This window comes from Lytechinus variegatus, chromosome 11 (genome assembly GCF_018143015.1).
Source record: "Lytechinus variegatus isolate NC3 chromosome 11, Lvar_3.0, whole genome shotgun sequence".
NCBI classification, from domain to species: Eukaryota; Metazoa; Echinodermata; class Echinoidea; order Temnopleuroida; family Toxopneustidae; genus Lytechinus; species Lytechinus variegatus.
In genome coordinates this window covers 10,660,164-10,676,214 of record NC_054750.1, presented here as the reverse complement: position 1 = coordinate 10,676,214, position 16,051 = coordinate 10,660,164, and the positions used below count along the sequence as shown (strand labels likewise).

Genomic DNA, 16,051 nt, shown 5'->3' with positions numbered 1-16,051 from the left:
AGAAATGGATAAAGACAAATAATCCTCTACGCATGTCTTACCTACCAATACAGTTCATTCACAATTTAATTCTTGCAACACCTAAATTCTACTATGAGTTTACCATACTTAGAAAATGCATATTTCCTATGCCATTTTTAAACAAGTCCCTATCGCTGGGAGTGAACGTGTTGCTCACCAGCACGAATTCGAAAATATTTTGATTGACCTGGGGCCCGTTTCATAAAACATTTGCCGCAGCGGCAACTCCCATTTTCTGCGGCAAATCTCAAAACAGCGGCAAATGACAATTTCTGCGGCAATATTTGATGCAGCTATTTGAGCTGCGTCAAATATTTGCCGCAGATACTTTCAGGGGCAAATGACAATTTCTGCGACAATATTTGATCTATTTGAGTTGCGTCAAATATTGCAGCAGAAACGGCTTTTTCATCAAAATATCAACAATTTGGAGGGCCTAACAACCATATTGCTAAAGTTTTTGATGATATTGAATTGATAAATTGCTTTTTGTCATTCTAAATAGAAAATACAGGTATTTTCACTCATTGACAAATAAAAGTAGATATTTATTGAATCACTAAATTTATTGAATTGAATTTACTGAATTTATTAAAGTCAAATTTATTTCATTAAATAGATACATAGGAACATCCATTGTGTTCCTGCAAATTTACACTTTAAAAAAGTATTTCTTTATCCTGTAAAAGAATGAATAATTGTCTCAGTTTGTCAAAGATGTTGCGTCATTGGCTTTTGAGTTTCAATTAGATTCATTTCATTATTCATAAGTGTTTTTTTTGCTGCTGTTGGTTTTTTTCTGATGTGTTTGTTGAAACTCCAGCTGAAGCTGTGGTTGCTGTTAACGTTCCCGGAGTGCTTGTTGGACACCTTGATGTTGTTGAGGTTGCCAGTGTGGTTTTTGCATCTCCTGCAGAAATTGTTGATGCTGCTGTAGTTGTTGCTGTTGGTCAATGTAGTGTTACATCTCCTGTGTGTTTGCTGCTGTTTTTGCTCCTACTGTGCATGTGATTGAAGTACCTGAAATAGTAATTAATTTATAATGCATATGAGCAAGATACTCCCGGGGGGGGGGGGGCACTCGACCAAAAATGTGGTGGGGGTGTGCCGCGGGCGAGACAAAAAACGGGGGCCTTGGAGCGGGCTTATTGTAAAAAGGAGGGTCCTCGGAACGGGCTTCAAAACGACAAATGTTTGTGAAAACGGGGGTCCTTGGAACGGATCGCCAGCGTGTGAGTGCGTATGCATCCCCACGGAACGGTCATGCGTGCATGATGCAGCTAGCGCGGCCTCCGCCGGGGGAGCTCTGCGGCCGCTTTTCACCAAAATTCGACTCGTTCAATGCGATCGGAGCGGCGTAACGAAAAATATGCTAGCTTTGGAGCGGATTTCCCTCTTCTTTTTTCTCGATAAGAAGAAAATGCTATGCCTTGGAGCGGCTTTCTTTGTTCTTTTTATCAACAAGGCAAAAATGCTATGCCTTGGAACGGAAATTTGAGTGTGAAAATGGGGGTCCCCTCCGCGGCACATACCCACTATGCATTATATACTGAGTGCCCCCCCCCCCCCCCGGGAAGATACTAAACTTATTCCTAATTTCAATTTCATTGTTAACCCTTAATAGAGTGGGGGGGGGGGGTGGAGGCACCTCTTGGTACTTTGCAAGATTTATCCAAATGGACAAGATCCTCAGGCACTCCCGGGATGACCTACCAGAATAGCCTCACAGTAAGGTGTATTAACAGGATTTTGTACTCATAACATTCAGTTGATTTTGCATGAACTCAATTCATCAAATGAATGTAAAGGGTCTACCAGTAAAAAAAATTCTGTGAGCTTTTTCGGGTAATCTTTCTGAGTCCTTTTACTCCTTTAATGAAATATTAATAATTAAATACATGATGAAGTGAGTTTGACAGTTATTTGACATGTTGCATCTTATGTGCTAGTGGTGGGGTCAATCATTATAGAAATGCAGAATATACATGTACATGTACCAATTTGGCAAGAGAAAGCAAGTCACATTATCGACCAATGATTGATATTGGTTTGTTACTTTTGCAGCTGAAAAAAAAATCATCAACACCTCAAACTAAGAGTTTAATTCTAAAATTTGGATTCCTGACAAAGAGCAAATCAAGAAGACAAAAATAATTCAAATTGTTATTATGACTTACTTTCTATGCCAAAATGAATCAGAATTATAAATAAGTTTAACTTACCTTTAAAATCACATTTCTCGGCTCTTTATCTGGCTCTTCAAACCCTTCAGTTGTTGATTCTGGCATGACTTTCTGATACTATTTTGTGTCCTTCTGGAACTGTGGACAAAACCTCACCTGAAGGAATAAATTAAAATTTTCAAAAAATGTTTGGCACTATAATTTTTTTTCTCACATGAATACATTACATGTATATCAAAAGAAAAGAAAAGGAAACTTCATTTGACTATTAGGTTTTTGTCAGGGGGGGGGGGTAAAGGGGTCAAGATGGGTCAATATGATGAACAAAAATGCAATAGTAAATAATATACAAGGATCAATCTCTGGTTGAAAAACGTCACTTCATGCAATTATTCCTCATAATTCATCTTGCACACACATATACACATAGTGAGGATGGGTGAGAGAGAGCGAGCATCGTCATCGTACATGCAAAAAGTATTAAATCCATCACTGATGTATAGATGGGGGCCATGCCCCCCAGTCAGACTGCAGGTCCCAAGAGAGTGGCTTCTTTCATCCAAATGATATTCATGACTTGAGATGTTTTGTATATTTAATGAGCTTGACGCGGACCATAACACCTTTTCATTCGGTCATTGCTGCTCTAACTGTGCATCGAATTTCATGAATTTGGTACCATTGTAAAGAAGAAGAATCATTCTTTCATGTCATATGTTTGGATTTATTCAAAGATTTTGTAATATAGGTTCAAAGTTTGATCTAAAATATGCTATAAAATAAATATTTTCACCAGACAAAAGTTGCTATTTTCACACTTTATTTGTGTTTGAGCCCAAATGATTTTTATATCATGATAAAGCTGAATATGTATGCTTTGAAACGATATAGGTTTCAAAATAAGAATTGGTTTAATCGGGTCAAGATCACACTTTTCATTTGCCAAGTACATAAAGCAGTTTGAAAACAAGAATACTGCATTCTGATTGGTCAAATAGACCACCCAGTGGCAAATTCCAACGGTTCCAGTGCCAGGGTTCGTAGGAAGGTCACACTTCCCATGTGGTAATCTCCTCAAATACCCTGTGCCTGTTGTTCTGTGAACCTATCCAGCCAATCAGAACTCTGGATTTCATGCAAGTACAAAATTACAGAAATCTCGTATTGTACCTTAGTGGGAAAAGTGTGATCTTGACCCGATTAAAAGGTGCCGCATATCAAGAGTGGCATTGTGAGAAAGAAAAGAAGTTCAGCTTTATGGTGATATGGATATCATTGAGGCTCAAAATAAAAAGTTTGCACAATGTGCAAAAGAAAATGGAAGAAGAAAATTAAGTTTTGAGGCACACTTTCAGGCCAGAAATTTACTTATTTAACAAAATATTGTATACAAAATAAATGACCAATATGAAAGAGTAACTTTTACTCTATCTGATAGTGCAATAATATTTAATTTAACTTGAGGTTAAAAAGAAATGCCAGTAGTTGCAGTAAACACTGATTTCATGAGAAAGTCTGGCTTAATTGTCAGTATATCATCGAGGATCTAGATTTGGTAAAGTTACATAAACTGAACTTTGTGAAATCTTGAAATCTACGCTGAAAAATGTTCACACTGAAGATCACCAACACAGATAGGCACACGTGGGACAGTGTATTATTATTGCTGGAATATGAGCTTATTTTGCTTATTTCTCAGCAATTACACAATTTCTTCCAGAATCCTTTGGCACATATTTTTTATTCATACAAACAGACACTTGGGTGGTCATTATATTAGATTCTGTAAAAAGTCATTTTGAGATCGTTACCAATACTGGAATTTCTCTTTAAAACAGGTAAATTCTTAGACTCGAGAAAGAAAATCTCATGAATCACAAGATTTTGCAAGGATTCAGCCACGAGATGATTTGGATGTATCTGGACTTTTTGCTCATTAGCATAGGGACCTGCGGTCTGACTGCCCCCCCCCCAATGTTTAACGACCAAGAAAGAAAAGGAGAAAAAGAAAGAAAGCGAACGAGAAAGGGTGAAATAGAGAGTATTTACTGGATATTATTACGTCAAAATCTTTCCAAATTTTGATTTCTGTATTAAAAAGTTCTAAAATTTTGCACACTCCCTTCGCTCTCTTTGGAGAACTTTTGTTCCATTCGCCATATTTAGCCCTCTCAAAATATTTGGCTCATTACGCCACTGAATTCAATTGTAAGAATTTTATGTTTGCTTAATGTAGACTTAATCTAACCCTAATAAGACTGCCAGGGTATTTTGGAGGCAGGAAAGATAGGCGGAAGGGGAGTGGGGGCCCTCAAGATTGACCGTTAATTGCGCAATTGTGAAGAAATGCAAAATGCCTGCCACAGATGAAAAAATTGTATATTTGATCATTCTAAAATTATTTAGAATTATATGTTTTACTAAATCATGCATGAAATTAGAATTTGGCTGGAAATCTATAAACACAGACCTTGAAGTTTTTGTTCAGACACATAAAAATTAATTGATATCACATACCTTTCATATGTATTTTTTTCCTTTCTTAAGTATTTCTTTGTTTTTTTTTACTTTTTTATATTGTTGACAAAATTTTCTGATCATAAGCACAATGAAATTAATAGATTTTAATCAGTAAAAATAAACATTAACCGGTACGATACAATTATGAATTCTGGCTAGAAACAGATTTTGCATTGGATTTGTCCATGAAATCACATTTTAGTGCAATTCTGACATGTGTACTTACACAATGCACAATGTTGCATAATTGCAGAACCGGGTACCCAGGTGTCACAAATTTTGTCTGAACACTCATAAACTTTTTTTAAAAAAGGCTTTATAATGACGCGGCACAATCTTTCACGTTGTGGATTTATCGTGAAAATTTTTGGGCTCCCACGGCCTTTTTAGGGTTAAATCAGATAGCACATCATGATGGGTTTTACTGATATTCATTCTGCAACCCATATTTCAAAGACTATCCATCATATCTGACATTGATTTTTACCTGTGGCAGTATGTTAGTCTCTGCATTTCTACAACTGTGGCCAAATATTCTACTACTAGTTCATTAGATGGGCCCATGGCATTTTTCTTATTGTAGGAGACTGGCAAGCCCTGGCTTTGAAGTTCCTGGTATATCCTTCTCCAGCTGCAATATCTGGTCAGTTGAGGACTTGGGGGCTTTGTGTCAGGAGTGGTCTTGGTAATGGCGGTGGCAATGGTGATGGCAGTGACAGAAGCAGACTTGGTGGTGGTGACTGCAATTGCAGCATTGTTGATGGTGGTATATGCCTCATCACGACCAACATTAGCTCCTGCTGCCATGCTGCTGGTCTCCATCTATTATGTTTTAAATAGAATAAAACATTAAAACAATTGATTATTAACACATCAACTTCAGAACACTAGCATATTGATAATAAAACTTATAGATTAGCAGTCAAAGCATAAAATGAACTTCCACAGAAGAGTACATGTACCTTCTAATAGAATTTCAGACCACCTTGAGGATGTTATGCTCAAAGCAAGGTTTTTATTTGACAACATTGGTCAGAGGGAAATGGATTTAAATGTCAGAATACAACTGGTATCATTGGTTGATCAATCATACTGTACAATACCCCATTTAGATATATGTTGCTGTTATCTTCCACTTTACCCCTCTTAGATTTTTGGCATTGAGTAGTAGTCCCAGGGAAGGTGCTGAAGACTTTGGTACAGGTGTCTTTGCAGTATCTGGGAGGTTGCTTGCTGAATCTAAATGACTTTCTTTCGAGGGTTTCCCTGGTTTGTGTGCATTCTGTACGAGAAGAGTGAATAAAAAAAAAAAACATTAAAAAAAGAAGAAAAATTGAATAAACCGAGATGCAAGAATGAAAAAATGACTTTAAATTTGTCAAATTAATATTCAATAGTACATTTAGAATAATATTTGTTTAGAAATGAATCCTTTTCAATGGACTTGCAGCAAAATAAACATGTTTAAATATTCATGATGATTTATTAACCCTATCTGGCCCCAAAGGAGGAAGGGGGGGTCTTAAAGGGATGGTCCAGGCTGAAAATATTTATATCTTAATACATAGAGTAGAATCCACTGAGCAAAATGCTGAAAATGTCATCAAAATCGGATAACAAATAATAAAGTTATTGAAGTTTAAAGTTTAGCAATATTTTGAGAAAATAGTCATATCATGAATATTCATTAGGTGGGATGATGTCACATCCCCACTTTCTGTTTGGTTCATAAAATCATAATTTTTTCATTATTTCATACATGTGTAAATGATGTGTCTCCATTATGATGAAATAAGTTTCAGCAATTAATATCTAATGTACTAAATCAGTTGTCAATCCAATTTTTCTAGTTCTTGGAGGATAAAATTTAATAAACATAATTTCATATAATAAAATTCAAAAGAACAATTTGAGATGTGACATCATCAGCCCACCTAATGAATATTCATGACGACCGTTTTCACAAACTACTGTTATAAACTATCAAATTCAATAACTTGATTATTTGTCATCTGATTTTGATGAAATTTTCGGCATTTTGCTCAGTGACTTCTACTCTATTTATTAAGCTACATGTATACCGGTAAATATTTTCAGCCTGGACCATCACTTTAATAAGCCCCCCTCCACATGTTTTGCAATAATTCCACAGTTAGAAACATGTCCTCATATTTTTTTGTTGGTCAAGTCTCGCAGAAGTTTAGGGACCAAGTTTGCGGCATCCGGATACGCAGTAATGCAACAATGTATGAGTTCATGTCGGACCTAGAATTGCTCAAAAACATTATTTTTCTTACAAATCTAATCCAATGGAAATTCTATTTTAAATCATAAATGACAAATGCATCATTATTCTTGCACTTATTGGTTGAAATTATAAAATCTTTGCTTTGTCTCAAAATATTATATCTATATTTTGATATTAATAGATGCTCTAAGATCTTATCTTTGAAATGGCATTTAAAAAATAAATTCATGCTTGAGCGAACACGGGACGTTTTATACTTTTAGACTTTTTGCTAATCAGCAGACTTATAATATATTCATTATCTTTGCCATAATTTTCGAAAAATGCTGTCGAATTTCACTAATAAATTTATTCATTTACCTGAATTACATTGGTTTTAATTTGAACTTCTTTTACCTTTGAATTTTCCTTCATAAGTAAGAAGAGACTTTCTTGTCAACCCAAGTGAGAAGATTTGCATTTTTAATTGGGAGAATTTGTAATCATTCAAATCCTTTTTATTATGTGAAACAAATTATGTTATGGTACCTTTGATAATAATTATGTGAAACAATTTATGTAATGGTACCTATAAAAGACATGAATCCTATTTTCAAGGGGTCATTGAATCCTTCACCAAGTTTAATTATGTGCTTGACAGGACAAACAAGAAAATATTCATGTCTTTCAATGGCAATGGTGTATTGAGTCAATTTTGAAGGAGGAAGATATGGCAGATCAGGTAAAATGCATTAAAAAGTTGTGAAGCGAGCAAGCAAAAATTTCCAGTTTTTACTAAAATATCCAATTTTGTGATTTTGACATAATATTCAGAATAATATCATATTTCACTTTCTATGTTTTCTGTTATTTTTCTTTCCACTTTTTTCCTTGGTCATAATTTTGTATTGGGAGGGGGGGGAGCACCCCGAGCCCCCACCCCTCAGTATGCCACTGTTCAAAGGCATCATTACCTTTGCAGAACACAATGAAAGGATTCGAAAAAAAACACGCTCTACCATAATTTGGTTTAAAAAAATGTTCTTGCCTAAGGAATATTCAAAACTAAAAGAGAACATATTAAAAAGGAACAACACCACAACTATCCAAATAAATAAGTAGATTTGGAAATGAATTTTGACTGCATAATTCGAAAATTATGGCAAAGATAATGAAAAGGTTAAGAGGAATTCTGCTGATAGCAAGAAGTCCGACCATCATATTATGCCATTTTGGCGCAAGCTTCCTTTTTTACCCCAGACAAAACAAAAATTTGTGTTTGCGTAAGCACGAACAAAACCAAATTATTTTAATAGCATTTGAAGGATAAGACTCCATAGCATGTATTGACACCAAAATATTGAGATCATAATTTGAAACAAAAATTTTATAGACTTTTCAAATCTATCCCATTTTTTCATACGCACTGTAGAACTTGGGAACTTATTTAGAGATTTACTTAACTGTACAGCAGAGAATTCTCTATTTATGCATAAAATAATTTATCAAAAATGAATTTTAATAAATTATGAAAAATCAGCAATACACCCTTAGCTTTGCAATTTCAAAGAAGCTCATGCTAATTATGTAGGGCTAAACCAAATTTTTAATTTGTTTGATCATTTAGTAAGCGTTAACTTAAAATACACAGTCCCCTGGTACACAGTATAGGCCGAGGTCCATGGTGACCCTCCCGAATAGGATAAATTTCATTTCTCTTTGGCTACTGAGAATGGAATATTCAAAACATTGTTCTGTCAAACCAAAGGTAGATAGATAATACAGAGATTATATTTCTTTAAAACACGTATGATATAGATCTACTGTACCTTCTGATGACGAGGCGGCAAATTAAATGTGGTTGGGACAGCATCCTGTCTTAGACGAATCGTTTGCCCAGTCCTGTCAAAGCAAGCATCTTCAAAATGATCAGAACAGAGTTCAGAGCTCTTGGAGGAATTCGATGAAGCTTGCTTCATATTGACCATCCATACTGTGTTACAGTACCAGTTCAGTCCAACGGCTGAATGGGAATCTGCAGCAAATGTAAACACATGTCATGAAATCAATTATATATAATTAAGAAAACTCTAGGCCTACTCAGCAGCAGCCCGTTTATCAACACCTGGACAAGTGAGTCATATTTATCTACTAACCACAGAGTTAGTTCCTATCTTTAGGATTTTTTACAAGAAATAATCCATTAATAACGTTATATTGAGACTATCGGTAGAAAGTACAAGAGATGTAGCCTTAATCACATAATAGCATAATTTTCAAAAAGTTAAATCATGATAAAACTTGCAATTATTGTGATAAATCAGGAAATACATCCAATCAAAAAAATAGCAGAGCCAAAACTAGAACAAAAGCTTCAATCTCTGTTAAAGGGGAATCCAACCCAAATAAAAACTTGTTCTTAGGGGAATAAGAAAAATCAGTCAAGTTGATAGGTGAAAGTTTGAACACTATCTGACAAATAATAAGAAAGTTATTTTTTTAAAGTTGTGAATATTGGTAATCCCTAGATCCACGAGACTGCAAATTGGCCACATATGTGATGTCACAGTGATGTAAGGCAAGGACTACTCTTCCATGTACTCCAATACATAAAATGGCTAATATGTCATTTTTTCAAATGTTTTACTTCAAATTTTTATTTTTCTTTCACATGAGGACATAAAACAATATACTACCAGGGTTATATTTAGATTACTGCCCCAGGGTAAGGGCAGTTAGGAGAAAAACACAAATCCCTGATAATTAAGTACATGGCCTATGGGAAAGTTGTCCTTGCCTCTTGTCATAATTTACTTACCCAGTTGCCACTTTGAAATCTACATAATCATAGGGATTTCAATTTTAAAGCAGCCATAACTTTCTTATTGTTGGTCCGATTTCTTTCAAACTTTCACCATTCTGTTTTATCTAATTTTCTCCTTTCCAACACTATATTTTATGACCAAGGCTGGATTCCCCTTAAGTGTAAAGGCATCCGGCCGAGCGTTGTTGGAGCGGTCGTGGAGCGGAGAGAAAAAAAATCATCACTGCTCGCTACCGTTTACCATTTTCAAGTTCGATTTTAGTTTTTTTTGTTTTCGATTTTTTTTCCCCCATTTTGAGAGAAAAATTCTACCCTCTTTCCCTACCGCTCCAACAACGCTCGGCCGGTGTGACCATGCCTTTATGTTGGTTGTTCAGCTGAATTTCGTTGGCTTCACTCACCAAATACAGAAAAAGATATAAAAATACTCCTCGAGACAGAGGGCTGCCAGCTGTCTACTAAAGGCAAAACATGCATCAAACATAATTAAACCATGCAGACTTGGGGATTAAAATGCCGAGAAAAATGAAATCATCACTAATTCATTTTGAACATGACTGAAAAACAAGGCAAAAGCAATTTTTGTCTCGCCCACTTATGAAAATAACCAGAAATATTGTGATTTGCGAGGGCACGCAAGAATTATATCGAAACTTCATTGTGAAATTACTGGGATGGAATAACACTTGTCATACCAGCCTTGCACGTAAACTTTAATATTGACCTGAAAATGACCTTTGACCTTACCATGTGACATCCGACTGCAGCATAAGTCTGCAAGTTTGGTTGAAAAGTGACTTACGGTTGCGGAGTTAGGTGTCATAAGAGAGTCTTGCATGTAAACTTTAACCTGTAGATGACCTTTGACCTTTCCATGTGACCCCTGACTGCAGCATAACATGCAGGTCCCCCAAGTCCATCTACCTTCCAAGTTTGGTTGAAAAGTGACTTACGGTTGCGGAGTTAGGTGTCATAAGAGAGTCTTGCATGTAAACTTTAACCTGTAAATGACCTTTGACCTTTCCATGTGACCTCCGACTGCAGCATAACATGCACGTCCCCCAAGTCTATCCAACATCCAAGTTTGGTTGAAAAGTGACTTACGGTTGCGGAGTTAGTTTTCATAAGAGAGTCTTGCATGTAAACTTTGACGTTGACCTGAAGATGACCTTTGAACTTATCATGTGACCTCCCACTTCAGCGTAACATGTGCAGGTCCCCCAAGTCCATCTACTGTCCATGTTAGGTTGAAAAGCGACTTACATTTGCGAAGTTAGGTGTCCTGCATGTAAACTTTAACGTTGACCTGAAAATGACCTTCGACCTTACCATGTGACATCTGACTGTAGCATAACATGCAGGTCCCCCAAGTCCATCGACCATCCATGTTTGATTGAAAAGTGACTTATGGTTGCGGAGTTAGGTGTCATAAGAGTCTTGCATGTAAACTTTAACCTGTAAATGATATTTTACCTTACCATGTGACCTCTGACTGCAGCATAACATGCACGTCCCCCAAGTCTATCCAACATCCAAGTTTGGTTGAAAAGTGACTTACGGTTGCGGAGTTAGGTGTCATAAGAGTCTTGCATGTGAACTGTAACGTTGACCTGAAAATGACCTTTGACTTTACCATATGACCTCAGACTGCAGCATAACATGCAGGTCCCCCAAGTCCATCTACCATCCAAGTTTGGTTGAAAAGCGACTTACGGTTGTGGAGTTAGGTGTCATAAAAGTGTTGCATGTAAACTTTAACGTTGACCTGAAAATGACCTTTGACCTTACCATGTGACCTCTGACTGCAGCTCAACATGCAGGTCACCCAGGTCCATCTACCATCCATGTTTGGTTTAAAAGCGACTTACGGTTGTGGAGTTATGTGTCATTACAGGTTTGTGACGGACGGACAGACGACATTTGGATCCCTTAGTCTCGCCTTCACCTCTGGTGGGCAGGACAAATATGTCATACGGACGTTGAGATATGCCGCGAGAGCTTTTCTCGAAAGGGTGGGTTGAGGAGGAAAGTCAAACAAAACACACCTTTTCAGGACAACCGGGGGAACTTTCCATGAAAGGCTGCATGTGTTTAATATTTTTTCTGAACCAATCGTTTCTATGAAAATTAGTCTTGAAATAACAATATAACAGTAATATAGACACTAGACAGAGGTGCATAGATGGGGGGAGGCTTGGGATGCTCTCCCCCCCCCCCAAAAAAAAAGGGAAAGAAAAATGAAATATAACATTTTCTGAATATTTTTATGTCAAGCTACAAAATGTGATTTTTTTTAATGAAAAGCTTGCTCGCTCACAACTTCTATTGAATTTTGCCTGATATGACACATCTGACTCCCTCAAAATCTTGGGCTCATTTTGTCTCTGATTATTAGGAGAAAAAGAGAGCTTGCAGTTTTTGTGATTCTGAATAAAATTTCATATTAATGAAGTAATTCTGGACACAAAATAATTACACAAAGCCATATGGAATTATGAGAAATAGTAAACAAATATATCAGGCTTTGAGAAAGTATAGTTGAATTATTTATCCGAGGTTGGTCTGACAATTACTTCCTGAGGGGCGAAGCCCCGAGGGAAATATAGTAGTTTTGCCAGTCCAACCGAGGATTAATAATTCCCACTATGCTTTCGAATGAAACGCCTGATATATTTGTTTTTTATCCAACTTTTTATAATTTATAAACAAAATCTATGTGATGAGCTTGCAAAGTCCGGTTACTTGAGTTGAATTACCTACTTTTCTCTGAGCCATCGTGCTCAGCAGAACGCAGATCAGTGCCTGTGCCGACACATCGCTGGACTTGCCGGGAGAGAGAGCGCGCTGGCCGGTGTGCCTGAGAGTTTAGCTAGATCCAGTTTTGTGAAATAATGATGTCAGACCTCGATATACTAGTATCCAAAAATATATCGAGGTATGACGTCAGAGTTGAAATATATTCGGTCACATGATGCTACTTGAACCAATAGTACTATACATGATTTACTCTATGTAGGATATAAAGTATTCTATTCTATAGGCGTAAGTATTTGCATAGAAGTGTGATGAAACAAATCAGTGGCGAAGTGAGCCAAAGTTTTGAAGGGGCTAGATATGAATAATTGGGCAGATCTTTTTTTTGTGAGCGAGCAAAAAAAATGAAAATATTTAACTTTATAAATATCCAATGAAAGCATAATATTCAGAAAAAATATATTTCACCATTTTCTTTTCTACTTTCTTGGTCATAATTTATTTTTGTAGGAGAGGAGAGGGGGCAAGCGCCCGAAGACCCCCTCGCCTCATCTGTGCACTGAAGAAATTACTTTGAAACTGACTTTCCTTTGCAAGCTGCTGGATAATCTTTATATAATAGTTACCATGCAAGGACGGCTGCACTGCCGAGACTATTGAAAATAAATACATGAAAATGCACAAAATTTGTGTTTTCCCTTCTTTCCTTCCGTTTTGTTTCACCTGCATAGGAGAGTAAAATTATATTATAGGCGCTGTTTTTCTGACGGTGGCGGCATCAACACCAAATCTTAACAAAAGGTTGTGTTTTTTAAATGAAAACTTAGAAACCTAGTTCATGAAATTTGGGCATAAGGTTAATCAAGTATTGCTAAACGTCCTGCCTGAGTTTCAGGTCACTCAGTTGTTGTGTGTCCGTACAGGTTGTGTGTCCACACGATCAATGTTAGAAAGTCATTTGAAAAAAGTTAGAAGCGAAGTTTCATCAAATTTTAGTACAAAATGTTGGGAAATATAAAGAACAAAATAGAAGATGATAACAAGTATTGAATTCATATTTTTAGTGTAATCCAAAGACAAAAAGGAAGGCTTCAAAAAGATTGTTTACATTCATAATTCCGAAGCTTCGTTATTCCGAAGGTTTGGATATTCCGGAGGTTCGTTAATCTGAAAGCGAAATAAGGTTCGTTGTTCCGAAGGTCCGACAATCCAAAAATTGAAATGACGTTCGTTGTTCCAAAGGTTCGTTAATCCGAAAAGGAATAATGAGAGTCATAATTCCGAAGGTTCGTTAGTCCGAAAAAAAATGAGGTTCGTTGTTCATTTAGTTTTTTCGGATTAACGAACCTCATTTCGTTTTCGGATTAACGAACCTCATTTCGTTTTCGGACTAACGAACCTTCGGAATTATCACTCATTATTCCTTTTCGGATTAACGAACCTTCGGAATTACGCCACAAATGTTCGGATTAACGAACCCTTTTTCGATTTAACGAACATTGTGGTTCAGGCAATAATGAATTCACGTGTTTTGGAATTACGAACCTTCTGAATTACGAAGTGTAACCAAAAGATAACATGTCCGGACACTGGACCCCCTCCTATATTAGTTTTGTTTTTAAAGATCGTGATGTTCCATGAGTTTTATATTTCCCCATAAAATCCCACCTTTGTCACTCGGAATATCAGATCGACTTAACGGACACGATGTTCAGCCAGATGGAGCGTATAGTAGTGGTGGTGAAGTGGAGCCGGCACAAACATCGCTCGAAGTAACTAAACTTGTACTAGTAATGAGTGGGGCTAGGACCTAGGCCAAACATACTTAGGCTACCACAACAGGCGATAGGCTTTCTTACCCCTCCAAAGATAACTTGTTAAATTGGAGATAAAATTTTACCTTCTAGGGTGACCTTTTCTTGGACTTGCCCTATACCCTGTACCATGAACCGTTTTGGCAGTGGATATCTAAGTCAGTGGGTCGCGCATGGGATCTCATTCTTACTTCTGGTGTCCATACCACATGATTTTTCTGTGCGCGGTGGCGCATCTTTGGGCCCGAGCCGAGATAGGCCTCGACTCTAACATTAGAGTCTACGGACAAGCCCAACTCATAGTCAAGGGTTCATTACATGCAGAAACAGATCTAGAGGGGGGGTTGCAACCCCCCCCCAAAAAAAAAAAAAATCTGGGGACCATTTTTTTTAAATCTTATCTTTTTTAAAAAACTTGTAATTTTATTTTATTCTATTTCTATGTAGTATTCATTTAATTTATTATTATTATTTATTTGGGGGAGGGTTGGGCGAACAAATGTCACATAGTCCTTTTTGCCCCCCATCAGCTTTTTTGAGGACACGGGCCACCGCGGAAGTGACAATCTAGGCCAGGGTTGCTGATTCTCATCCCCAAACAAAAATCCCCCCATTAAAAAAAAAAAAATGGGGGATTGCAACTTAATTTTACAAATTTTCATGGGGGTTAATTTGGCAACGACCTCTATATCAAAAATAGTGGTGTTTTAGATGCAAGGAAACGCCATTTTCACACACAGATTTTCAAAAATTTTCCCTACGTGGGAGGGGGGACACCCCCCCAAACACCCTCGCTTGCTCCGCTCGCTTGGACTCGGTCGCTACGCTCCCTCACATACCACCCCAACCCCCCCTTTATAAAAGCTGGATCCGCCCCTGACATGCCACAGCGCACAGAAAAACCAAGCCATTACTTAGAAGTGGTGTGTTTAATGCCTTATGGACGTGGACATCACTTGCAGAAGTGGGATCGCAGCAAGCCAGCATGCGCGACCCACTAACTCATTAACTGTCAATTCGAAATCCACTGCCAAACATGGTTCAATGGTTTAATTTACCAGTATTAATACTAACCTCGCAATGCGTGTGGGTGCCCAAGCTAAAGCTGTTTTTAATAATCTAAAATAAAATCACGTCAATCACTGACTCAGTCTCAGACAGTCAATAATTATATAAAATTTGTCATCCAATGAAGTTTCCAATTTCAACATGCATTTTGCTCTGAGTCAGTCTGAGTATGAATTTTACAACATTTATCAAAATCTAGGCCTAAATATCAGCCTGTATAATTCATTACCATTTTAGGTGTGCACAAAAGACCAATCCCCCCTGGCCTGGCATGGGCATGGTCGACTACAGTAGGACCCTACACAAACTTGAATACACGGGACTATAAATTGCACAGCTTCTTGCAAATGCAAGTTTGGCAACGACTAACGAATTCCCATTTTGTTTTCAACGTAATTTTGAAGTCGAAAACATAGCTAAACTTACGAATGCAATGTCCGTCCACATTCTACCAATTAGAGAAGTTGTTTGCAGCTCTCGTTGACATGAATAACGTGAAATCTAAGCTAAACAAGAAAGGTTCACCAACATGCCGACCTGTGAGTGTGACCGTCCCGCGCCCGGATATCGATCGAGCGAAGATATCGGCTTGAGCAAGGTGCAGCCAATCAGCGACGATCTCATATTCCCTGCCAGAAAG

General features: G+C 37.2%; 1 protein-coding gene across 4 annotated transcripts; it reads right to left on the bottom strand.

Annotated features, from left to right (window-relative positions):
- Positions 1-1,005: 1,005 nt before the first annotated feature.
- On the bottom strand, positions 1,006-16,051 carry LOC121424574 (THAP domain-containing protein 5-like). Of its 4 annotated transcripts, none has more exons than XM_041620316.1 (6): positions 15,838-16,051; positions 8,781-8,986; positions 5,866-6,006; positions 5,212-5,546; positions 2,244-2,360; positions 1,006-1,041 (listed from the first exon to the last, which is right to left on the bottom strand). In XM_041620316.1, exons 2-5 carry the CDS (start codon positions 8,937-8,939, stop codon positions 2,357-2,359), a joined length of 639 nt encoding a protein of 212 aa, XP_041476250.1. In that variant the 5' UTR covers positions 8,940-8,986; positions 15,838-16,051; the 3' UTR covers positions 1,006-1,041; positions 2,244-2,356. The 4 variants fall into 4 exon arrangements, with proteins under 4 accessions (XP_041476250.1, XP_041476249.1, XP_041476251.1 ...); XM_041620315.1 differs by lacking the exon at positions 15,838-16,051 and adding an exon at positions 14,430-14,682; XM_041620317.1 differs by lacking the exon at positions 15,838-16,051 and adding an exon at positions 12,536-12,778.